The sequence below is a fragment of the Eubalaena glacialis genome, chromosome 5, assembly GCF_028564815.1.
Source record: "Eubalaena glacialis isolate mEubGla1 chromosome 5, mEubGla1.1.hap2.+ XY, whole genome shotgun sequence".
In the NCBI taxonomy this organism is placed as follows: Eukaryota; Metazoa; Chordata; class Mammalia; order Artiodactyla; family Balaenidae; genus Eubalaena; species Eubalaena glacialis.
This window is the reverse complement of record NC_083720.1, coordinates 41,707,495-41,733,101: the sequence shown is the minus strand read 5'-3', so window position 1 is coordinate 41,733,101 and position 25,607 is coordinate 41,707,495. Positions and strand designations below refer to the sequence as shown.

Here is a 25,607-nt window from a genome sequence, read left to right as displayed (position 1 = left end):
GGTTTTCAGCTTTTGGACTAAAAAGAACATTGCTTTGTCATTCTTTCAGCTTATATTTATTTATTTATTTATTTATTTATTTATTTATTTTTGGCTGTGTTGGGTCTTCATTTCTGTGCGAGGGCTTCCTCTAGTTGTGGCAAGCGGGGGCCACTCTTCATTGCGGTGCGCGGGCCTCTCACTATCGCGGCCTCTCTTGTTGCGGAGCATAGGCTCCAGACGCGCAGGCTCAGTAGTTGTGGCTCACGGGCCTAGCTGCTCCGTGGCATGTGGGATCTTCCCAGACCAGGGCTCGAACCTGTGTCCCCTGCATTAGCAGGCAGATTCTCAACCACTGCGCCACCAGGGAAGCCCTCAGCTTATATTTATTAATGACCACTGGGCATTAGTGGGCTTTAGCAACTTAGAGTTTAAGAAGGCCTCCTAAATGCATGGACGCATCTCAGGAGAAAGAACTACTCTCTAAAAAGATGCTGCAATGTAGTGGGAAGGGTACTAGACTCAGAATGAAATCATCTGAACTCGTTGCTGGGTGTCAGGTTATTGAATCATACTGAGTTTCAGGTTCCTGATGCATAGAATGAAGTTAACAATATCTACTGGCTGCTGGCAAAGGTTAAATAAGTAAGGTAACATGTGACAGCACTCAACGTACTATATGCACCCAAATGTTAGATGTGAATATAAAAATGTTAGTATTTCTTATATTTTAACTTTTATTTTCTTACAGCATTGTGAAAAGGAAAAAGTATCTTCTTCAAAGGATTTGAAGCACGTTCATGCAAAGAGTGAACCAAGTAAACCTGCTCGGAGACTTTCAGAGTCTTTGCATTCAGCTGATGAAAACAAAAATGAATCCAAAATAGAAAGGGAACATAAAAGACGGACATCAACCCCTGTTGTGGTGGAAGGGGTGCAGGAAGAGACTGACATGAGAGATGGGAAGAGGCCAGTGGAACGGTCAGAAGGTGGCACAGAAGAACCCCAGAAACAGAAATGCACACTTAAAAATGAAAAGCATCTAAAGAAGGATGATTCTGAAACACCACACTTGAGAAGCCTGCCTAAGAAAGAGACAAAATCCTCCAAGGACAAGCCTGAAAAAGAGAAAACTTTGTCAGAAGACAAACTGTCTACAAAACATAAGTATAAAGGTGACAGTACACATAAAACAGGTGATGAGACTGAGCTTCACTCTTCTGAGAAAGGCTTGAAAGTTGATGAAAATATTCAGAAGCCAAGTCAACAAACAAGGCTTTCTTCAGATGATAAAGCTGAACGAAAAAGTAAACATAGGAATGAAAGGAAATTATCAATTTTGGGCAAAGATGGTAAACCAGTTTCTGAATATATTATAAAAACCGATGAGAATGTTCGTAAAGAAAACAACAAAAAAGAGAGACACGGGTCAGCCGACAAAACTAAGGCAGAGCACAAATCAAGAAGATCAAGTGATTCTAAAATTCAGAAAGATTCTCTGAGTTCCAAGCAACATGGAAGCACATTACAGAGAAGAAGTGAAAGTTACTCAGAGGATAAATGTGATACGGACTCGACTAATGTAGATAGTATTTCAAAAGCAGAAGAGGTTGTTCACAAGGAGAAGCGAAGAACCAAGAGCTTGTTAGAAGAGAAACTGGTGTTAAAGTCTAAATCCAAAAGCCAAGGCAAACAGTTAAAAGCAGTTGAAACAGAATCACAAGAAAACGTCATGAAACAAGTGACCACTTCAAAACCAGATAAGGAGAAGAACACGGAAGAAAGTGACCCAGATAGGCTGCGGAAGTCTAGAGTTGAAGACAGACCTTCTGAAGAAAGTGGTATGGAACCTGCATCAGAGAGCATTGCCTCTTCAACACACGGTGCACAGAGAGAGTCCAGTCACAGAGCGAAGTTACCACTAGCAAAGGAGAAGCACAAGGGTGATAAAGAGTCAAGCTCCGCCAGACTTGAGAGAAAGTTATCAGATGGGCACAAAAGCAGGAGCTTAAAGCATAGTAGTAAGGACGTGAAAAAGAAGGAAGAAAATAAATCAGAGGACAAGGATGGTAAGGAAGTTGACAGCAGTCATGAAAAGCCCAGAGGAAACAGTTCAGTCGTGGAAAAGAAATTAAGCAGAAGGTTGTGTGAAAATCGAAGAGGAAGCTTATCCCAAGAAATGACCAAAGGAGAAGAAAAACCAGCAGCAAACCCTTTGGGTACTCCCAGTAGTTCCTCCCTTCAGAGACCCAAAAAAAGCGGTGATCCTGCCTTGATGCCCGAACAAGAGCCAATGGAAATTGATCTGGAGCCGGCCATGGAAAATGCATTGGAAGTACCCAAAACCCAAAACATCAGAAGCAGTAGTTCTCAGCAAGACATTGACTCAGAAAATATTACAAAACAAAAAACCAGCACTACAGTTCTAAAGGATGAGTTACGAACTTCCACAGTAGATTCAAAAACAGCAGCGCCAGCCTGTAAATCAGGACGTGGAACAGGAACCGTTGGTAATTCTGAAAAGCACGCTGATCATAAAAGCACCCTGACCAAGAAAGTGCATCTCCAAAGTGCTGTGTCCAAACCGAATCCTGGGGAGAAAGAGCCTGCTCAACAAGGAACTCATGAAATGAATGTAGACTCTGAAACGAGTCATCGATTGTTACCTCGTGCCCTGTCAGAAAGCGACAGGGCACAAAAGAATTTGAAAAACACCACCAAACCCACTGAAGAACGTGTTGCTCAAGGAGATACTGCTCTTGAACATTCCACAAATGTAGACTCCTCCCCGTCCTTAAGTTCTGTGACTGCTGTGCCTCAGAAACAATCTCATGATTCAGGTGTAACTCCTTTAGTTGACAAAAGAACTGTTTCAGAAGGTGGCACAGCCAGCACCTTGCTTGTGGACCACTCTGAAATCCCTAACCAAAGCTTGACTGTTAGGGAATCAGAAGGCCCTAGGACAAGTGACAGCAAAGAAAGTGATGCAGTTTCCACAGTAGATAAACCAGCAAAAGCAAGCATGGATAACAAAAGACACATTCCAGAAGGTTCCCAGGCCACTGTACTCCACAGCAAACAAGGAAAAGTAAACATGCCTCTTGGTAGTGAGTTAACAGACATGACTATGCAAAATGAGAATGTTATCAAAGAAGGTGGCTCAATGGACGTGGCTGGGAAAGGAAGTAACTTGAGTTCAAAGCAGTCAGTTAAGGCTTCTGTAGAAAATGGCCAAAAGGATGGCATTGCTGTTGATCAGGTGGTAAGTGTGAGTACAGAAAAAGATGCTGAAACTGTTGGACTTAAGCATAGTAGAGGCCCAGGTGAAATAGAAAACATGCCAACTGATGCTGACAGAACGAATGAAAACAGTGAGGTGGACACCAGTGCTGAAAGCAACACTGTATCCTCTGTTTTACACCAAAGGAGCAGGAAAGCTGAGACTGCAACAGCTGGGTCTGGTATAGCAGAAAAGACTTCCATTGCCACCAGTACTGAAGGGAAGGACAGAGGTGTTCCCCTAAACCCAGTAAAGGCGGGGGATGCCACAACCACGTCTGCAGAGACAGCAGAGGGCAGGGTGGCTGTGCCTTGCACAAGCATCGAGGCGGATGAAGGCCTCACGATGGGTGTGCACTCCAGAAAGCACTCTCTTCACGTCAGGCTGGAAGCCAGGGAAGGCACCATCTTTGCTGCAGCAGAGGAGGGTGGGGGCGTCGTCACAGAAGGATTTGCTGAAAGTGAAACTTTCCTCACAAGCACCAAGGAAGGAGAAAGTGGGGAGTGCACTGTGGCCGAGCCGGAAGAAAGACTGGCTGACCCAGTGACGGCTCCCGCAGGGACCACCGAAGATGACGTCAATAGCGCGGCACCCGAAGAGAAGGATGATGCTGTGACCAGTGCAGGCTCCGAGGGGAAGTGTGATGGTTCTTCAAGTGGAGACTCAGGACTCGTGGAGGGAACGGTTACTTTTATTAGCGAGGTTGAAAGTGATGGAGCGGTAACAAGTGCTGGCACAGAAATCAGAGAAGGGTCCCTAAGCAGTGAAGAGGTGGATGGATTCCGGAGAAATATGATGAGAATGGGCCCCAAGAAGGAAACTGAGGGGACTGTGACGTGTACAGGAGCAGAACGGAGAAGCGATAGCTTCGTCATGTGCTCAGTAGCTGGTGCAGGGCCACAGGAGGAGCGGAGGGTTACAGGGGCCCCTGAGGTCACAGTAGATAACGACACGCCAGCGGGAGCCAGTCCCACCCAGGAGGGAGGCAGGTCTGTGAACGACGGCCCAGAAGGGGAAAGCGCGGTCACCAGCACAGGGATAACAGAGGAAGATGGGGAGGGGCCGGCAAGTTGCACAGGTTCAGAAGAGAGCAGCGAAGGCTTTGCTCTAAGTTCCGAATCAGAAGAAAACGGAGAGAGTGCAATGGACAGCACAGTTGCCAAAGACGTCACTAACATACCATTAGTCGCTGCTGGTCCGTGCGATGACGAAGACATTGTGACCAGCACAGGCGCGAAGGAGGAAGATGACGAAGGGGAGGGTGTCGTGACCAGTACTGGAAGAGGAAATGAGATCGGGCACGCATCAACATGCACAGGGATCGAAGAAGGAGGTGAAGGGGTGTCCATTTGTGAAAGTGCAGAAGAAGGGGATGGTCGGATTGGCACTGCGGTGGGGCATGTGGAAGCCGAGGCTGGGGCTGCCATCCCGAATGCAAATGAGAGTAATGTTGATAGCATGAGCGGTGCCGAGAAGGACATTAAAGATGCAGAGATCTGCTCCAGTGCCAAAGGGATTGTGGAAAGCAGCGTGACCAGCGCAGCTGCAGGAAAGGGCGAAGTGGCTCCAGTTCGTGAAGGTTGCGAGGGTCCCATGACTAGTGCAGCTTCAGATCACAGTGACAGTCAGCTCACCAGAAAAGAAAAAGTCGACGATACCACTATTTCCACTGGCCTGGTGGGGGGCAGTTATGAGACTCTTGTATCCGGTGCAGTCCCGGAATATGAGGCTCATCACACATCACCAGGCGAAAAAGCAGATGAAGGTATCATCACCTCTGTGGAAAATGAAGACTGTGACGGCCTTGTGGCTGCTAAAGCCAGTGTCAGTATTACCAACCAGGCTTGTTTAGCCAGCAGTAAAAGTCAAGGCAAAGGCTTGATGATTTCTACCAGTACAACAAATGATTTCACCCTGCAGCTAAACACGATGGTAGACATGGAAGAAGGTCGTTCAAGTGCCCTGAGAACTGAAGAAAGCGTGGAAGGCCCCAGAATGAACGTGGAAGAATTCGAGGTCCCCATGCCCAGCGCGGTGTCAGGCGATGAGAGCCAACTCCCAGCTGCTAGAAACGAGGAGAAAGACGAGTGTGCCATGATTTCCACAAGCATAGGGGAGGAGTTCGAAGTGCCCATTTCCAGTGCAACAACCATCCAAGGTGCTGAGAGTCAGCAGCCAGTTGTAGCAGTTGAAGAAAGAGCTAAAGGGCCAGTCTTGGTGAGCACCGATGACTTCGATGTGCCCATGCCCAGCGCACCTGCGGAAGTCGAGAGCCCCCTCGCTTCAACCAGCAAGGAGGAGAAAGATGAGTGTGCCCTCATTTCCACCAGCATTGCAGAAGAGTGCGAGGCCTCCATTTGTGGTGTGGCTGTGGGAAGGGAACATGAGCGATCCATCCCGGGCATGGAAGAGAAAGATGGGAGTGCCATCATCTCAACAAGCTCAGTAGAAGACTGCGAGGGCCCAGTGTCCAGCGCTGTCCCTCAGGAGGAAGTCCATCCCTTGGTCACACCAGCGGAGGAGACGAGTGACACCGCCATGATTTCCACCAGCACCTCGGAAGGACGTGAGGCAGTCATGGTGGGCGCCGTCCCACAGGATGAAGATCAGCCCACCATTGCGGGAACAGAGGACTTGAGTGATGCCGCCATCATCTCCACCAGCACAGCCGAATGTGTGCTGGCCGCCAGTGGCCTAGACAGGCACGAAGAGAATCAGCTGACTGCAGGCAGCCCTGAAGGAAAAGATGACCTGTCACCCTCGAAGATGAACAAGGCTGAGGCCCCTCTGCCAAGCCTAATTGCTGAGGACAACTGTCAGTATCCTGGGCCATCAACAGGAGGAAAAGAAGTGGGCCCCGTGGTGGCAGTGGGCACCAGGGAAGGGCACGACAGGGTGTTGGTCAGCGTGCTCTCTGCAGGTGCTGGGTGTGCATCAGAGACAGAGAAGTCTGGCAAGGACTGTGCGGGCAAAGTTCAGAGAGAAGATGAAAGCCCTGAGGCAGGGACGTCGGGGGACAGCACTCAAGGCAGGTGTCCAGCAGGGGTTAGTGCGGACTTGCCTCTCAACCCTCGAGGACCAGAGCAGGCAGCCAAGGACTCCTCCATCAGGGTGCTCTGTTTGACAGCCATAAATACTGGTGCTAAAAAAGCTGATGATCAGCAGGGGCCTGAGGGCGACTTGAAAACCACCACCACTGAATGTATCAATGGCCAAGAATCAGAAATTGCTCCTTCTCATATGACAGTCCTTCCTGCTACCTATGCTGTAGCTCTCTCAGCTCCTAAATGCAAGCAGGACTTGACTGTCAGGAGTGATCACAGTGGCAAGTGGACTGCTCCAGCATCTGCTGAGAAAACAGGAGATGGTAACAGCATGACCATGTCCTTCCAGGAAGAAGGAGGCCTTGAAGTCACTGTTTCTTCTGAAGAAAATTTGCGTAACATAGGTGAGAATCTCTTAAGTGCAAATTGTCGCATTTTACAAAGATAATTGTGTGTAGAGGACATTTAAGACAATCTTCCAAAAGATGGTTTGGGTTCTAGAACGTCACAAAATAGCTCTCATCCAACTTGAAGGTCAAGCTTCTCTAAAATTGTGTTTAAAAGCTTAAAGCCTTAGACCTGCTTCTCATGTGTGATGAGGCCAGAGGCCAGAGGCTGAGAGCCAGGTCATCAGCTGGCCAAGTGTTGTCTGCAGGACCGTTGCAAGTCACTAAACCTCTTGGACCTTCAGGTTTCTTATCAATCAAAATGAAGATCCCTTACAACAACGTATGAAATCACCCTCATTTTACAAATGAAGAAAAAGATTCAGAGAGTTTAAATAACTTGCATAGTACTCAGGTGCCTCTTAGAAAAAAATTACTTCTGAGCCTCAGTTTTCTGTTGTATAAAAAGGGGATAATAGTACAAAAACAAGCATCATTCCAACCCTTATCTGACTTACAGACTTGAACTATGTGTCAGTTCAGTCTGGCTGGCTACTTCTAATTGAGGAAGCACATTATTTTTTTTAATGGAGTTTATTGTTCATATAAATGAGTTAGTTTCTGGTTTAGAATTGTTTGAAAAGGAAAAGAAATGCGTTCCTTCCTGGTAGATTTCAGAGTGCAGCTGGTCTTGTTAGAAACAGTTGGTAACTTTCAAAGGTGTAAGCTTTGCGCTTGGTCATTCATACGCTCCCACTTCAGACACATTACACCAGGTACCACTATGGATTCAAAGATAAATAGTCAAGATGGGAAAACAGCTGTGAATCTAGCCATGTATTGTACATAGGCCATGACACTCTGCAGTGTGACAGGTGCTTAGAATAGGGTTAACCACAGAATGCGGTGAGAACTCGGAGGGGGCGCATGGGCTGGACTTGAAGGGATCAGAGATGTTGTCTTCCTTTCTACTCTGATTGTATAAATTGTAGCATCCTGGACTTTTCAACTGGATTAGACCTTAGATACCATTTAAATGCAGCCTCCAGAGGCTGAGGCCAGTAGGTTTAGTCCTGTTCATTATAGGGACTTAGGTAGGAGACATTAAGAAATGTTCCAAGGGTTGAAATAAATGACTAAAATTTTTCATTGATTTTAGCTTAAGGTAAATTGAACACTGTGGAAGTTTTTATGACTCAACCATTGCTACAGTCTATTATTCCTCCTGCCTCCCCTCTTTTCTTCCCCCTAAAGGAACAGAAATAGGAGGGCTTTTAGCAAAGGCAAGCTTGCAGCCTCTTGGAGAAAGGAAGGGTTTTCTTTGGAGGCTTACATGAGGGCAGGTGAGAGAAACTGGAAGTCACAGGACAGAAGAGAGAAGGAAAGAAACGACCAAGACAGGGATAGGTTTGAGTCTCTAGCAGAGAAAATTCTGTTCTCTTTTTATCCACTTCACAGTTTTTAACTTTATGTTCAACTTTGCTGTGTCAGCATGAAGCAAGTACAGTGAGTCTATTCACAAATCACCTTCTTTATTGGGAATATACCACAGTGGCCTAGAATATTTTCTTTTAGGGACAAACTTGATGTAGATCACTATAGAAAAATTCTTGGAAATAAGACATCCTCACAAATAATATTGTATCATTCTTTGTGGGCAGGCATCTTAACAGCAAAAATACATTTTCACACCCCCTCCACCAAAAATGAGTAAATGACCCCTTGCCGTTCATCTGAGAATTTTCGTATATATTCCTTTTTACTGTTTTCTATTGACAGCAAAATAAAACAGCAAAGGAAGAGGGCATGGAGTACTAGATAACAACATTCTGTTACCTTTTTGATTCAGGATGTATTTTGTAAGCAAATTCTTAAATTGATTTAGTGCTTTGAATTTCATTAGGCACTGAAGAGTCTCCATTGAATGATTTGGGAGGATTGGGACTGAAAGCCAACTTGAAAACTGAGGTATGGCTGGTAATTCAGTTATGCTGAACTGTCAGTGGTGTAAGTACCTTTTCACTATATATAGACATATATACACTTGAGCAGAATATAGTTCCTGTATTCTGTATAGCTATACAAGCAGAGTATAGCTTCTAATTGTACTTAAGACATTTAAGTTTTGTTATTGTCACATCCTATAGGGGAAAAGCTAAGAACCTCAATAACCTCAGTTAATAGTGCCATCATCAATTCCATCCACTCAAACCAGAAACCCAAGTCACCCTCAGTCACCCCACATTCAGTCCATTTCCAAAATATAACTTGAATCCATCTTTTTCTATTTCTACAGCTTCCACGTAATCTAAGCCACAACTTCAGTAGTGTCCCCACTGGACTTTCTTCCTCTCCGGTCCCTCCTCTAGTCTTCACACAGCCCTGAGAGCTGTCTTGAAAAACATAAATTAGGTCATGTCATTGCTCCGCTTGAAATTTCCAGTGGCTTCCCATCATACTTAGAATAAAATCTAGTTTTGGGAGTGTTTTTTGTTTTTGTTTTTGTTTTTTATCACAGCGGGCACTGCAGTGGCTCAGGGTGAGCTGTGGTGAGACTTGAGCCTCTTGAGGAAGTGGGGCAGATCAGGAAAGGCCTTGTGTGTTGTACTCTTTTACTTTAAAGCAATAGGAGAGCCATTGATGGATGAAATTAGTTTTATCATATCTTATTTTATTTTTTTGTTTCTGAAGGTTGACAGTATTCATTTTTAAATTTCACAGACTTGAAAGTAGACTTTTATATTGTCACAGGATGCTGGGTGTTTTTTTTAATTCACTTCAGGTGAATTAAACTTACCTTCTTATTTCAAAAACCTCATTTAACTTATTTGTTATGGTGCTTTGGACTTTTTAGGTATTTGTGCCATCAGAGGAAGAGAAAAATCATGAAATTCCAGCACCACCAGAAAGTCCAAGTGGGAGAAAGCTGAGTGGAATCGGTAAATTCCTTTTAGTGGTTGTTCACATTACTTTTTCCTTGCATGTGGTTTTATCGTTTATTGCCACATAAAATTAGTAGCTAACTTGTAATAAGACATCGACAGGCTATATGGATTTACCTCTCACTTTTTAACATAGGTTAGAGAGAACTCTTTACTATTTCATTTTTAACTTATACTTTTTCTCATGAAGTATCAATATTATGTCAATCAATATTATGTAAGGTAATTGTTTAAATCCAATGTCTCCAAATAATTGTGGCCAAACAAGTTGCTTTGGAGCAAACCCTTGCTCTAGCTCACAAATGTGTCAGTGTGGCCCTCCCTGTCCTTTCAGGTGCTTTCACAGTTCACTTCCAAAAGGCTAGTCTCCAGCCCCTGTTCCCACTTCTTTTAACCTCATGCTCATGGTTCCTGGGCTCTGGCAGTTGCCCAGTTACTGAAGCTACTCCCCGCTTGCATAGCCTCTTCTCAGTCTCTCTGTGCAGTAGTATTCGGTGTCCACTAAGTATTTTTTAGGGGAGAGCCTCAGTGTCAGACAGGATTAGGACAGCGGCTCTCAAACACTTTGGTCTCAGGACCACTTTACACTTTACAAATGACTTCATCTAAATCTGATTGCCTCCCAAAGGCCCTAACTCCAATACCATCACATTGGGGGTTAGGATTTCAGTATAGGGGGTGGGTGGCAATATATTCCATGTGAGGGGGACAGAAACATCCAGTCCATAGCATTCAAAAAACTGAAAAGTTCAGGTAAAGCATGATCCAGGAGCAAAGACACAGCTTGCAAAGGCCCAATTTCTTATCTTCTCCTTTAGCCCCCAGCAGAAGTAATCACTTTCTCATTCTTGGTCTTTAGGAAGACATCTTTGTGCTGTCAATCATGGCTGAAATCCTGAGACTTATTCTGATTCAGTTTAGGTACCTGAATTATACTGTTCTATAATTTTTTTTTAACTCAGCCATATATTGTGGGCAGCCTTCATTGTCAGTGAATACAGATCAACTTCATTTGTTTTAATAGTGGTCTGTAACGCATTTTCCCATTTGTTATTTTAGTGGTCTCCAGTTTTTGTAGTTTTTACTAGCTGCAGTGAGCTTCCATATGCATGTAACCATGCATTTCCCCAAGTGTTTTCATAAGAGTGAGTTGAGAGGTCAAAGAATATGTAAGTTTTGCATTTTCATTTCAAGCACTTGATACTCCCCCTAATTTGGAGGCAAATATTGAAGGATAAGTAGGTGTATATTCGGTGGACAAGGCAAAGAGAAAGGCAGTGTGTATAAATCCTCACCCGGAACTATCTGGGGCAGTCAGGGTGGGGACCTTCCAAGGCACAACCATCTGAAAGGGCAGCCTTCAAAGTATGTGACCTCAGAAGCCTTATAAGCAAAAGTACCAGGCAGTCCTGGAAGACCACCCCAAGACCTGGTAAGCCATTCATGCTCACATGTTAAAACCCTAACGATGACTAATCTATCCAAAACTTGGACAGATGCATTAATTAAAATTTGTATGTATGTGTTATAATACAAATAATTAATATCCCATTTGCTAATTGTCAAGAAGGTAACATTTTTGGATTCTGAAGTCCTTTGTTCCCACAGTTATATTTCAGGTTACTTTACTGTGTTTAGGTACGGTTCAATAAGAGATCTACTTACGTAAAAGGAAGTTGTTTTTAAAAGAAAAATGTGTGTTCTGTCATTGTTGAGTAGAAACAGTAGACCTTGTACTTCAAGTTTCCAAAGAATATAAATAGACCATTGCTGTTTGAAGGGATAGGATCTAACTTTTCATTTGATGGCATTATTTTTAAATGAACCAGTGTTACACTGTTGCTTAACAGTTACAGCAAAGGCCTTCCTTCCACCATCCTTCTAAGCTTCAGATCGCCGACATGGTTACATCACTATAGTGATTTAATGGATCACTGCCATTACTGTAAAAATGCAGGCAACATTGTTTTTCTGATAGTACGACAGAACACGGATTGTAGAATATAATTGGTCAGAATTTTATATTTCACAAAAGCAGCTAGGCCACTTAGCGACATATTCCGACTTAACTAAAAAGCTCTAAATTTGTTTCTCTGTGGTTCAGAAACAACATTCAGTTTCCTTAGTTCTCATTTTTATTTTTGAACAGCTGAACTACAGAGGGAGCCTTTGTTGATGATTGAATCACTAAATGTAAGTCACTGTAATGGTTAGAGTTTTGTTGTTATCAGTTGGGGTTGCTTTGATTTGGGGTTTTTAGAGCGATTACATTTAGGGGAGGGGCTGGCTGTGCATTTCTTTAGGAGACAGGACGTGCTCTCCATTCAAGTTCAACCTACTGACACCTTCAGTTCCATGTTAAACTATATCCACTGATGTCAGGAAATTTAGTTGTTTTTCTCAGAAAAAAGGAGTCACTCTGAATTCAGCAGCACTGTGTTCTAGTGGCTCTTCAGGCCAATGTCATGAAACAGCACTAAGGAAATAGAAGGCGGCCCAGATCCCTCAGACTAGGGAACTCCCCTGGTAATCCTAATGAAATCTTTCAAAGAGCTAGGAGCTTTCTATTTTTTTATTACTATAATGGGATTGCAAATTGGACTGTGATGTCTTAAATTATCCTGGTGCTGTAGACCAAACCGACTTTATTTTAAGAACTAAAGTTCACTTTATGTCTTTAGAAACTTTTTGTGAAGATACTAAACTATAATTGCTACATATACATATTTTTTCCCAGCTGTGGCTCTCATAATCCCTTTTGTGCTTGAAAGAGTTGGGTTTGTGTTTTGTTTTGTTTTTGTTTTTTGTCTTTCTTAATGCATAGAGAAGTGAACATTTTGTAAAATGCTTGCAAATCACAGACAGCTACATTCTTTCCAGTGCCCCTAGAGGACTCAGAAGAGCTTTGCTTCCTACCAGACAACTGTGGCATCAGAGGGCTTACCTCACCCTGTTGAGACATCCCAGTCTGTATCTAGAAGCTCACACACAGTCTACTGAGTAAAAGGAAGAGAAAAGCCCCACTTGGTTCTGTTCAGGTTTACCCTCCAGGAGTTAAAAGGATTCTAAATGTGGCTGAAACCTCCAGAGCTCCCCAGCATCCTACCTTGTTTCCCCGAATCCCCCAGCAGCTGGCTTTTTCCCATCTAAGCACAACTGTCCTTTCCAAATATGAAATTCTGTAGCTAGGATTTAGAATGTCGTAGGATATTCTAAGACTTCCTCTCTGTGTAAAAAAAAAAAAAAAAAAAAAAAGTACAGTTGACAAGATTTGCCAAAGGGAAACCTTATGACAGAATGACAGAATCCCTCAACATTTTTTAGTAAAGAAAATCTTCAGGGATTGTTGGATGGGAAGAGAAATCATAGAATTCAGAAATTTTTTCTCTCTTATTTCTTACTCTTTTGCCATAACCATTTTAAAGACAAGGAGAAAAAACACAATTTGTTAAACTGAAACTTCTTCAAAAGGAAAATGCCCTATGCTCTTGAGCTTCTGGGTGAAATTTAAAAAAAAACACATACTCCATTTCCTTTAAGCGTTCCCACAAACGGCCAGATTATTTTCTAGATATTCAAGATTTGTGTGAGATTATCCATAAGTAACTTTTTCTATTGCATGTTTAGGTCGAAAATTCAGGCTCAAAAACAAATGAAATTCATAGCAAATCTCAAAGCAAAGAAGGTAAGTTAGTGAATTTCATAGTAGTAATTTTAATATTATAATTATCATTTGTTGAGTGCCTTCTGTGTGACATGCCCTGTGCTAATTATAATTAGTTTGCAAATTTTCACTCATCTAATTTATATGATCCATTACAATGAGTGTTAACAGCATCACATCTGTAGTTGAGGAAACTTGAGGCATGGAGTGGTCCAGTGTCTCATTCAAGGCCACATAGCTTGTAAGTGGTGCCTTGCCTTAAATAGCTACTAGAACTTTGCCAGAAACCTCGCAGTGGATTTATCCAATGTAGATACAAAATGTATAGCCCCCAGTGGTTTGTATCATAGGAGAGGCTCTGTGCTAAGTACTTAACTGTTGATTTCTGACAAGCAGTCTCAATTTGGTAGCAGATCAGGGACGTCACATTTATGAGGCTCATCGCCCAGGAGTCAGGCCTCATTGCACGCAACCTGCAGAGACTGCCGACCCCAGAGGGATAATTCTCTTCTCAAAACAAAATATAGAATTTTGTTGATTCCTACTGATTTTGTTGATTCCCTATTCCAAGAATGGGGAAAGAGGTCTTAATCCCCTATACAGTTATCTTTATAACATGTTATACCATATTTCAAACCAAAGCGGCAATAATTATAAACACCCATGTACCCATCACCTAGTTTTGTCATATCTTAAAATGCAGTATATTTGCTTCATAACTTTTTTTAAAAATGTTACAGATATAGTTGAATCCATATTATACACCCCCCTCCCCAATCCCAATCTCTTTTTTGTCATGTTGATATGTATAACTCTAGTTACTTTACTTCAGTTGCTCTTTAGTATTCCATGGTGTGAATATACCACAGTTACTATTTTGCTTCTTTTGTTAGTGGACATTGAGGTTTTTTGCAACTTGTCCCAATTACAAAGAGAGCTACCATGCATGATCTATTGTTTTCCTTGGACACTTGTTCATACTGTGCTGCTACATGAGCTGGGGGGAGAAATGGCTTTGAAATTTGCCATGTAAATTCCAGTGATTCTCTTCCCTCCTTCAACTCCATTTACTCAAGTCTAGAAATGGAAATCATGGAACTTACCTGACATAGTTTTTGTGAGGATCCCACCACAGTCATTTGTAAAGTATTCTTTCTTCTTTTCCTTCCCCCTTCCACACACACCCCTAAAATAAGTATTGGAGTAAATACTTAAGGTGGGGTTTTGTTTTTTCTTTTTTCTTTTGTGTTTATTACTCAGAGATATCCAATAGTGGAAAAGACAACACAGAAGCCATAAGAAGTCATAGTGTTGAAACAAATCCTAAAGAGGTGGGTTTTCATAAGAAACTCAAGTATTTCATGTTTTATGCATAGTGCTTTCTCCTATGCACAAAGGCTTTTACCTCTTTGTGTATATAAGAAATTAAATGTATGTATTAAGAGTTCTCCATATCACTGTTACTTCTTTATGTTCTTGTAAGGTTTAAGTAATTTGGCAGGTCCCAGGTTATTTGGACATGTCCCTACGGTACAGTCAAGGATGTTTTTTCATATACTCCCATTCATCAGCCCTTTAATAGGCCACCAAGAGGGGAGAAAAATGTTGCCAATTAATTTATGACATGCCATCAATTGTAAGACATAGTTTGACTTCAGAGATGGTAGAATGAGAATTCTTTTTTAACATATTTTAGAATTGTTGAAATACAGTGTGTAACCAGAAATAGATATGGATATTTTGTATGGATTTATATGAAAATCTTAAAAAAAAAACCCTCAAGCTTACAAAATGAGTCTAATCCAAATCTAGATGCCAGAAGCATTATTCTAGATTTTTAAAAAATTTATTCCAAGGTCTAGAAACTAATACAATGTGCCCCTCTTTAAGTAGATTTGGATCCAAATTCTACTGCCTTTAATATAGTCACTCTTAATTCTAGGTTGAAGAGGAAGAAAGGCACATGCCTAAAAGAAAAAGAAAGAAGCAGTACCTCTCTTCAGAAGATGAACTGGGTATCTAGAATATACATGTTCCTGTTTTAGACATCTTTGAAAATCATATTATTTTCACATCCAAAATAATGGGCCGGTAACATAGAAAATTCTTGAGGGTAGTAATTGTTAACAACTCTTACCTCTAGTGTGTTTCCATACCAGCTTGACACCTCCAGGGTCTTTTCTGGACTTGATCTAGAAACTAGATTATTCCCTGCAGAAGACCCAACCCCTGGAAATCACAAAAACCCAGGCTTCCTCTGTAGCCTGGGCCTCGGCCCCAGCCAGGTGCTATCAAGTAAATCTGATTCCCAAGAGCATGGTCTTAATTGCTAAGCCATACCTCTTAGGTGCTAACCTGTTCAGGAAGTTAAAAGTATCTGTGGACGGAGATTCCCTGGCGGTCCAGTGGTTAGGACTTGGCACTTTCACTGCCGTGGCCTGGGTTCAATCCCTGGTTGGGGAACCACAGCCACACAGCTCAGCCAAGAGTAAAAGAATCTCTGGAAATGCTATGTCCTAAGCCTTCTCCACAGAACTTCCTGCTTTGTTGGTGCCATTTGAGCATCTGTAGATTTTTTTATTTTATTTTTTTTGGTTTTGCTAAGGCCAAGGCCAGTATTCAGTGCTCAAGTCACATAACATCATAAATGCCTAAGAAAGAAGTCTCAAACTGTCATTTTTTAAAATAGAACTATGCATTTCATTTTTCATTTGGCTTTTATTCCTTTGTGATTCTGTGCAAACTGATTTACAGATGATAATCCAGATGTCCTGGATTCCAAAATAGAAACAGGACAGAGGCAATGTTCTGAAACTGAGCCACAAGATACAAAGGTACTTTTTCCACATATTAATTTTAAGTTTTAGGGGTAACCTAATTACATCACTGTGTATACTTATTTTGTATTATATATATGTGTGTGTGTATATATTATATATATAGTTCTAATATCCCTTTTACTTTATGTATCTCTAATAATGAAAGGTGTATATTTTTTAGGCTCTCTCAAAGGAAAAAAACAAATGTTGCACTTTATAATCTTAAACTGCAAGATTGTATTAATATCACAGTTTAGATATAATCATTGCTTAGGTTTTTGTTCATATTACTGACTTCCTTAGGTTTCTAGGTCCTTTCTTCCCAAGTGTAATATGCTTTATTACAGATATACTTACATGAGAACAGTGAAATACAGTGATACGTACTGTTTAAAATTTTTAATATTTGGCTTTCTCTTTACCATAACTCCAGCCCCTAAAATATAGGTAGTCCAAGGATGGGCCCTCCCTCATTGCCTCTTTTTTCCTATGATCTTATTTTCACCTTGTGACTCAGGGAAGCGGCTCACAAATTTTCATTTCTGCTCTTACCCTGTCTTTTGCTCTAGGCCCAGATTTCTCCATGTCCTGGTAGATGACCTCTTCTTGGGTGTTCTTCCATTTCAGAGACTCAGGACTTCTCAGTGTCTATTCCAGTCCACCTCCATCTTCTCGTTCTCTCTCCTTCCCTAATCTATTGTTTTTCCAACTTGTTCCAAAAGTATTTAAGTCACCTTATAAATATATGCAGCTGACTTCCAGCTCACGAAAACCAATTGATAGTCTCTTTTCCTCCCGATAACTGATAAACTAAATAAAAAGTAGTAAAAGAATTTTAACAACCAAAGAGGTAAAGTCACATATTGTCATGAATTTCAGTTGGTTGTGGCCAAGGAAAGATACTGGGTTTTAAAAAGCCCATCACTCCCCCTGCCCTATCCAGAGCAAAAATCTTGAGACAGTGCTCCTGAATTTGGAAAGAAACAGATTAAAGGGTATCCTTTTATTTTCCCTTCAACTTTGTGTAAGGTTTTTAATGTTAAATTTAAATATACTCTGACTTAATTATTTTCATTTAAAAATCACTTATACAGGTAATATTCTCAATATAAAACAGTACTCTGATTTTAAATTTAACTTGTATATTTTTATTTACACATTATATTAGTATCATAGTATAAACAATTTGGTATTTCATGCTCAAAACTTCTTTGCAACTAAGGGCAAATAATTTAACCATTGAGAGATGATTGCTCTAAATCAGCCCAGCTGGGTACCCAGAAGTTCTCTTTGGCATCTTCTGCTTTGTTACTTTCCCCCAGTCCCTCCCCTCCACCAACAAAGAAAAAAAAAAAATGTTGTAAATTCCTTTCAGTTCTTTCTTTGGAGTTTCTCTTGAAAAGTCCAGGGTGAGGGAGGAGAGCAATTTCTATTTTGCAGGGGAAAAAAAAATGGCCTTGTTGCTTTATAGCCTTATCTCATGCTTTTCTGCCTTCAGATTTTGTATCTTTTTGTGTAGTCTCCCAAGCAGCAAGATTGTTACTTTTTAAAAAATTTCCCACAAATACCTAAAAGACTGCTAGGAAATTATTGTTGAAATAAGTAAGAAAAAGAAGCTTCTTGTCTTCTTCAACTTCTCCATAGGAAGAAAACTCTGGAGATTTGGAAGAGTTACCTAAAACAAGTTCTAAGACAAACAACACTGCTTCAAGGGCCATGGAAGAAAAAGGTGAGTAATACATCTACTTAGATAAATCGTTTCAAGAGGAGACTAATCCTTCAGAGCAGTCAGCATATCTCTCACCAGGCTTCGCCAACTGAAACTGCAGTTTGCCGATCTGCCTTCCCGTTATAACACAGTACGTCGCGCTGAGTATCAGTAGCGCTTGGGAATCATTTTTAATCTGGCTCCTGTTTTACCCAAAGTGTGCTTCTTATCGGTTAACCAGACTCTGGCTTATTAACTTTGGTGTGTCCACCTGAGAATGGAGTCTGTGTGCATGTGTGACGGGGACGACATAGGTCACCCTGGTAGGTTTCCTGGCGCTGAGGCTGAGTGTAGTCCCCAGCAGTGAACGAGCTCTGCTCTTTCTGCAGATGAATACAGCAGCAGTGAGGCTGCTGGCGAAAAGGCAGAGCAGAATGATGGTGACAACAGAAAATCTCAGGAGGTGAGAAATGTTTTTTATATTTATTTGTTCAGATTTATTTAAGTACTGCAAACAAAGAAAATACATTCAATGCTCTTACCCAAAGTTCTTCTTAAATGCTTTTGAAGTAGCTCTTTTTTTTTTTAGTGCACTAGGACAGCATTTCATGCAGTGCACTTTATCAGTGTCATTTTGATTCATTTTGTTCCCTATATCTTAATTTTATCCAAACATTTGTATGAGACCTACTTCTGTCAGCCACATGGGATCAGCCCAGATCTGTACCTCAGTGTCCATGTCACTTCCTGACCCAAAGGCTTAGCACGGCCAAGCCAGGCAGCAGCTCAGGTCAGAGAACAGGGAGCTGCAGAGCCCTGGAGTCCAGCAGAACCAAATGGGAGCCGCAGCAGCAGGATGTGCGGAAGGCCTGCAGCAAGTGCCAAACGGGACCCAGTTTGACAAGGTGAGGTCAGGGATTCCTGGGAGGCTGCAGGAGAGGCAGACCTCCATCCCTGCCCACTCCAGGCCCCTTCGGATTTGCAGAGAGCCCAGTGGGACACAGAATCACAGTGACCTGAGACGGAGGCCCATAAATCAAGGGAAACAACTTGTACACCAGCCAGATCTTCTAGATAACCATTGCCAAGTTTGCCAGTCTTGATATAACTTCTTTTTTTTAACATTTTTATTGGAGTATAATTGCTTTACAATAGTGTGTTAGTTTCTGCTGTATAATAAAGTGAATCAGCTGTATGTTTACATATATCCCCATATCCCCTCCCTCTTGCACCTCCCTCCCACCCTCCCTATCCCACCCCTCTAGGTGATCACAAAGCACTGAACTGATCTCCCTGTGCTATGCGGCTGCTTCCCACTAGCTATCTATTTTATATTTGGTAGTGTATATATGTCAGTGCTACTCTCTCACTTCTTCCCATGTCCTCAAGTCCATTCTCTACCTCTGCGTGTTTATTCCTGTCCTGCCCCTAGGTTCTTCATGGCCTTTTTTTTTTTTTTTAGATTCCATATATATGTGTTCACATACAGTATTTGTTTTTCTCTTTCTGACTTAACTTCACTCTGTATGACAGACTCTAGGTCCATCCACCTCACCACAAATAACTCAATTTCGTTTCTTTTTATGGCCGAGTAATATTCCATTGTATATATGTGCCACATCTTCTTTATCCATTCATCTGTTGATGGACACTTAGGTTGCTTCCATGTCCTGGCTATTGTAAATAGTGCTGCAGTGAACATTGTGGTACATGACTCTTTTTGAATTATGGTTTTCTCAGGGTATATGCCTAGTAGTGGGATTGCTGGGTTGTATGGTAGTTCTATTTTTAGTTTTTTAAGGAACCTCCATACTGTTCTCCATAGTGGCTGTATCAATTTACATTCCCACCAACAGTGCAAGAGGGTTCCCTTTTCTCCACACCCTCTCCAGCATTTATTGTTTGTTGATACAACTTTTTAATAGTTCTGTTTGTCTTCAGTGGCCTCCTTTATTTTTTATAAAGGATCCCATTTGGTCACAAGTGACTAGGACTAAATCCACATTTAAGTGGACATACATATTTATTACAGAAGTAAAAGCTGACACTGAGCGCTTACTTCCATTATCGCATTATCTCATAATCCTCAGGACTCCGTGAATTCATACTCAGCATTGTTTATCAAGTGAGGGGACTGCACTGAGAGAAATGAAGCACTAAGCCTAAGGTCACGTATTTTTTAAGAGACAAAGCTGGGATGTGAGACCTCTTAGGAGGGAACTCTAAATCCCATTTTGAGAAAGCAAACTATTTGTATAATAGAGGATAAACCTTTTTATTGCTTTTTTTTTCCTTTCCCCCTTAGGAAGATCAGCCGGTAATTATTAAAAGGAAAAGAGGAAGACCTCGTAAACACCCTGTAGAAACATCATTAAAAACAAGTAGGTATTTGGTGTGTTTTCAGTTCACACAAAAGAAATTTTCAAACTGATTTTCTAAGTGAGATTTTTATTTTTTAGAAGATGACTGCAAAACAGATGCTGGCATTGTCACTGTAAGTAATTGCAAAAGATGAGAATTCTTCAGATATCTGCTCTTGACCTGGAAAGAGTATACTGCAATATTAGTATTTTCAACTATCTTTTTTAAAAAGTATTTGAAAAGCTTTAAGAGATTTTCTTAAATAAAACATCAAATAACCATTCAGATTATATTATGATTACTAATAGCTTCATATAAATATAATTATATTAATTGTAATTCACTCTGATTCTATCCTCACCTGTCAGTTCAGTTATATAAATTATCTAGGGACTTATCTTCTTGTCATCCTTGATTAAAATATAGAAAATAGCTGTTTTATATGATTTTTACATAACAGCTTCTTTATGGAAACCTCCAAAGTGTCTATCTTACTACTTTCTATGGAGGCCCTTTTATAATAGAATGTACACCAATTTTGATGCAGGAAAATCGGCAGTAATACTTTATCTTTTTTAATATTCTTTATCTTTGACCCTGAGGTGTATACCCAACAAAATCATTGTACCAAGACATCATTGCATGAGTTTCAATGATAGCATTATTAAGAGGACAAACATGTCCACTGACCTAACAAAAGCAAATGGGATTCAAGCCTCAGCTCTGCCACTTACTCCCACATCTGTGATACTGGGCCAGTCATGTGACCCTCTCAAGACTCCCATTTCCTTGGATATAAAGTACTATAACAATATCTGCATTAATTATCTCACTAGAATTCTTATAAGACAACAGAACCAAAGAGCCACATGTAAGAGTGTGAATGCATTTACCAACACATAAGATGGTTTACCGGGCCGGGTTGGGGAATATTAACAGCGGGCCATGCATGTCCCCCCAGTGCTCGCCCCCCGGCGTAGCAGCACAGTGGCTGGGAAGGAGGCTTGTGGCAGCCCTAATCCTCCTTGTGGAAAGACCTGTGTGTTCAGAATCATAGGCATCCATATTTGCTTGGTATGTTTAATCAACTGCAGGAAGTAGGTTCCAGATATTCTGCCTACATAATAAACAGAGGTCCTATACCTTCTTTACATTGTTGATTAACTTTCTATGTGATGATGACAAACTGCTGACTTCAGTTTTTTTCCTTGTTTAAATTTAGGTAGAACAATCTCCACCTGGCGGCAAACAGAAAGTAATGCAAACAGGTATGTACCTAAAAGCATTGCTCTGTGTATGATCTAAGGAAGGGGTGGGGCAGCCTGGCTGTCGGGGACGGTTTTAGAATTTCATTGTTTTTCAATGAAGTGGGTGGCTTCCTTGGTCAAAGCAGCTGTCCTTGTAGCCATGAGAGACTCTAACTATTGGCTTTTCCTGTGATCTGAGTCATTCTCAGTTTTGTTAGTCTGGGAAGCCTTCAGAGAGGAGGGGGAGGGCAACACAGAGCAAAAGAGGGAAGGCACTGCTGTGTCCAAACCATACTTTTGTGGACATGTTTTAGGGAGAAATAGATCAACCTGGGACTGGGAACTCTTATCAGGAAGACAGGAATTCAGCCCAAGAGCCTATTGTTTTCAGAAGAAGAATTTTGAAAGCAGCCTGTGCAGCTTCCAGAACTAGGATGCAAGAGATAAAATTGTTTCAATGAAGCGTTTTTGTCCTCATTCCAAGGAGAAAAAATATTCCAAAATGTTGATAATGATTAGCTCTGGGTGGTGAGATAGTAGGGACATTTTATGTTTTTACGGTTGCCTGCATTTTCCAGAATTTTTACGATGTGTATATATTAATTTCATGGTTTAAATTTTTTGATACATAAAAGCAAAAAATAGCCACTGATGGGTTTGAAAGTGCTGACACAGGCAAAAAAAAAAAGAATATGACAAGTATTTTGGACCAAATAAATAGCATGGTCATATCAGGAAAGTACATATTTTGATTAGCAAGGTAAAAGCAAATGTGTAATTTAAAATTTTCTCCACATTTAAGTATGTGTGGGATCTTATGATCATATTTTACTTTTTCTTGCCTCTTTGAAAATTAAGGTTTATTTTTTTAACAAAAGGAGGTTTTGCTTATGTTTTGTTTTTAACCATCTTTTATTCATAATTTTATAATATTTTATATGCATACAACAAGAAATCTTTAGAACTCAAATGCCCTTTAAAGACTCTATTGTAAGCTATGCAATTATGTTTTAGTATTGTCGTTGGGCAGTCATTTTCTGAATCTGGGTAATGATGACCAGTTAAAGACTGGATTCTTCTTTGTGAGCCTTTTTCTTGGTTTTTAACTCTTCTACCTACGTTAGTCTAGTGAACTTGCAGAAAAGGCAGCTACACAGTCTTCATCACTAATAAGTCCACTTTTGGGTTGTTGAGTGTCTAATCAGCATCCTCATAATCTTAGCTTCAAACAGTGCATTGAACTAAACTTCATTTTTCTTACCAAGATACATTCTCAGAAAATGGTAACATCTACAGAAATCAAATACATAAAGAATAGGTATTCACAACCTAAAATAGGCTTATAAAATGTACTTTTCTAGATACCATGATATAAGTATATGGAGTCATAAGAATTCCAACTCCCCCCCACCTGCTAGTTATGTGACTCTGAACAAATTACTTAAGTTACTCAAGCCTCATTTTCCTACCTATCAAATGAGGGCTGTACTATTTATAGAGCTCCATTACAATTTGGGTAAAGTCTGGAATCCTGACCTGCAGTTCCTGCTGTTTCTTGGGGGCTCCCTAGATGTCCCCTTCCTCCTCCCTTTCCAGGTTCAGAGCATTTGAGCTGAAAGAGAGAAACCATGAAGGCAATCTAACCCAAATCCTCATCTCACAGATGAAAAAACTGAGGCTGAGGGAATTTAAGTAATTTGCCTAGATCACATAGCTTATTCATGACAGATCTGAAACGCAAACTTTGGTATCCTGACTTTCATTCCGACATGCTTTTTTGCTTAGGTATTCCACCTCAACGTTTGCTTGGCTGATACAAAAACAATGATAAATCGTGTAAGAATACCTTAATTAGCACTGGTACATTCACAGACAGCAAGCCAGACTGCTGAAATTTAATTTGACACTAATTAAAATATTAATGCAGAGGTCTTCCTTTTCTTAAAGATGAGTCCAATAAAGAAACATCTAACCTACAAGAACGAAGTGGAAGCAATGTAAGTGTTAATTTTCTTATCAAGACATGTCCTTTAGAAATAAACTTAGTAAATGCTCAAGTGACCACCATTTCAACTTTAATTTTATTGCTTCTAGGATGACAGTGAAGAAAAATCTGTAGCAAATGTGCGTCGGAGAGGAAGAAAGCCCAAGCGTTCGCTCACTCTATCAGATGATGCTGGTATGTTCCTGGCAGAGTCTTAATTACAGAGTCTTATCATTTCAGAATCACCTTTTTAAGAGTTTTTCTTTGGATGAGGAAAAATCCAGGGGGTGCAGCTAGTATTAATACTACATAAATATGTGTGAAATGGCTCTAATCCTGTGTCAGAAATGGTACATCCCAGATGCTTTTCTGAGTACATGTGAATTGTTTGCAAATGCTGGCTGTGAACTGCCTAAGTAAACTATCCCAGAGATTAAATTAAACAGTTGTGAATTTCAAGTGCTGAAACAAAAAGGAAGTGGAAAACCACTTCTTCTGCCTCCAAAGCCCTAATATCCTTTGTTCTAAACTCTGTGACTCTGTCCTTTGGAAGTGTCTTTGGGAATTGTACAATCCAGGTGTTACCCTTCTATCTGAACAGAATCCTCAGAGCCAGAAAGAAAACGCCAGAAATCAGTTTCTGAGGCAACTGAGGACAAGAAAGACCAGGAGTCTGATGAGGAAGAGGAAGAAGAGGAAGAGGATGAGCCCACAGGAGCCACCACAAGGTCCAGCACCAGATCAGAGGCTCAGAGGTAACAGGGGACAAAGGAGAGCGTCCAGAGCCTTCACCAGCTTCTCCATCAGAAAATAGCTGCGGGTTTCATGGGATTCTCTTGTCTTTGACTCACTTGTGCCACAGTGTGAGCTCTTTCCTTTCGTTTTATCCTCAGCAGAGAGCACATGCTCCCAGCCCTCTGACATTTCAGTTTCTCTGGGAGAGGCTATTTTCCCTCTTAAACCATTTTTGAGGATCACTTTGGAATCTTTTCCAGGCTTTAGATACCTGTTTGGTGGAACCTGTTTAGTTCCTTCATAAATATTTATCAAGGATGAGTAGATGTCTCAGATGCAGTGCTAAGCACCGTGGGTGGAAACACAGATACGGACAACACAGTCTCTGTGTGCAGCGTGCTTAGCTGCGGTGAGAGAGAGAAATCACGATCCCATACCCGTTGTAAGATGCACCTCACAGTGCTGTGTAACAGGTCCATCACGTGAGATCGCCAGTATGGCCACCATTTTCCACTTACATAACTGGCAATTTCATGTTTCCCATAGTACGTTCTCCCAAACCCTAGTATAGCCAGAGCCTCTGGAGAAAAGAGGACCATGGTCAAGTGAGTTTGGGGAATGCCTCCGAATTTTCTCTCCTTCTTAAGCCATAGTGTACATTACCATATTAAGGGCTTGTCATGGTCCTAAAGGAAAGAAACCTGTTTAACTTTGTCAGTTATACTTTGCCCCCCAGCCCCTGTTATTATACCTGTTAACATCAATCAGTATTCCTTTCCCCACAGCCCATTTTGAGAAATGTTGCATCACCTTACAGTTTTATAACTTTTTCTGAAGCGTGAATATTTTCCATTTTTAATGTGATTCACAAGATGTTAATCTTGGTATCATCATCTATAATTTCATTATCCAAGATTTCAGGAATATTTATTTCAAGAGTATCACTTATTAACATCTGCCACTGTAGTATAATAGTAATAATGTGTTATGTTTACATAAAGACTTAAAATGAGCCTATTTCTAATTCCTCTAAACTTGTACATTATTAGCCATTCATGATGTGGTTTAGTTTCTCAAAGAATGAGATTTTAGAGCCAGAAGACTTTAGGAGCTCACAGGGCTGAAGGTGAGGTGTCTCACGGTTGTTTTTTAGGTGGGGCAGCTCAGATAAATAGGAATCACAGAATTAAGATATCTGCTGATCGAGAGGGTGCATTTGGGTACAGACACCCCTCCCTCTTTTACACTCGTGGAAAGATCATCCAGTATAGTCGAGCCCAACTCAAAGTTCCACAGCCTTCTAGGCATCTTCAAGTGAGTGTCTAAAAGTAGCTAACAGATTTGCCCTTTAAAATTTATTCTTCAAAAATAAATCATATTTGACTTACGGTTCTATAATCACCCGGATTATCAATGCTTCTCCTTAATGCACTTTAGGAGCTTGTGATTTACAAATGG

The 25,607-nt window shown here is 41.0% G+C and overlaps 1 protein-coding gene across 6 annotated transcripts in view; it reads left to right on the top strand.

The window, feature by feature from the left end:
- Window positions 1-25,607, top strand: part of BOD1L1 (biorientation of chromosomes in cell division 1 like 1) — a 55,217-nt gene that overhangs the window by 24,427 nt on the left and 5,183 nt on the right. For 4 of the 6 annotated variants that reach the window (XR_009701090.1, XM_061192097.1, XM_061192101.1 and 1 more), the window contains exons 10-25: window positions 731-6,707; window positions 8,593-8,657; window positions 9,544-9,628; window positions 11,781-11,824; window positions 13,259-13,316; window positions 14,556-14,626; window positions 15,238-15,310; window positions 16,050-16,129; window positions 17,759-17,843; window positions 18,212-18,285; window positions 20,128-20,203; window positions 20,282-20,316; window positions 21,406-21,451; window positions 23,378-23,427; window positions 23,525-23,609; window positions 24,016-24,169. Coding sequence is in view for 5 of the 6 variants with exons in the window: in XM_061192097.1 (XP_061048080.1) it covers window positions 731-6,707; window positions 8,593-8,657; window positions 9,544-9,628; window positions 11,781-11,824; window positions 13,259-13,316; window positions 14,556-14,626; window positions 15,238-15,310; window positions 16,050-16,129; window positions 17,759-17,843; window positions 18,212-18,285; window positions 20,128-20,203; window positions 20,282-20,316; window positions 21,406-21,451; window positions 23,378-23,427; window positions 23,525-23,609; window positions 24,016-24,169 (7,058 nt within the window). In the remaining variant the exon portion in view is untranslated. Of the gene's footprint in view, window positions 1-730; window positions 6,708-8,592; window positions 8,658-9,543; window positions 9,629-11,780; window positions 11,825-13,258; window positions 13,317-14,555; window positions 14,627-15,237; window positions 15,311-16,049; window positions 16,130-17,758; window positions 17,844-18,211; window positions 18,286-20,127; window positions 20,204-20,281; window positions 20,317-21,405; window positions 21,452-23,377; window positions 23,428-23,524; window positions 23,610-24,015; window positions 24,170-25,607 lie in introns of those variants that run through there. The other 2 variants (XM_061192100.1, XM_061192102.1) reach the window with 2 other exon arrangements.